General features: G+C 57.1%; 1 protein-coding gene across 1 annotated transcript in view; it reads left to right on the forward strand.

The window, feature by feature from the left end:
- Nucleotides 1-392, forward strand: part of CLASRP (CLK4-associating serine/arginine rich protein) — a 25,016-nt gene that overhangs the window by 24,194 nt on the left and 430 nt on the right. The window contains exon 20 of the mRNA XM_010852689.1: nt 363-387. Coding sequence (XP_010850991.1) covers nt 363-387 — 25 coding nt within the window. The remainder of the gene's footprint in view (nt 1-362; nt 388-392) is intronic.

The following is a 392-nucleotide window of genomic DNA, read 5'->3' on the forward strand; positions in this document are numbered from 1 at the left end:
CCTCCCCCCGCTACAGTGAGTGTGTCCCTGGTCGCCCTCCCCCCTCTACAGTGAGTGTGCCCCTGGTCGCCCTCCCCCCTCTACAGCGAGTGCCTCTCTGGCGCTGGGTCAGGAGAGCTGGGCTGGAGGCTCTGGGACATTAAAAAGAGAAGACATGTCAAACCTGAGTTACAGAAAACCACGGTACACCTTCCACATCAGCCTTCAATAAACTAAAACGTTTAAGCTGTACACACGACACACAGCGCCTCAGTCCCAAGGGAACCGCAGGAGTGGAAGAGCTTCGTAGCGCCTGGGTGTGGGCCGAGGGGCAGGCAATATCCTGCTCTTCTCACCTGCACTCCTGTCCCCCTTCTTTCCAGGTCGAGAATACAGCTCTTCTCGAAGGTAAG

This window comes from Bison bison, unplaced genomic scaffold, assembly GCF_000754665.1.
Source record: "Bison bison bison isolate TAMUID 2011002044 unplaced genomic scaffold, Bison_UMD1.0 scf7180017864313, whole genome shotgun sequence".
Classification (NCBI taxonomy): Eukaryota; Metazoa; Chordata; class Mammalia; order Artiodactyla; family Bovidae; genus Bison; species Bison bison.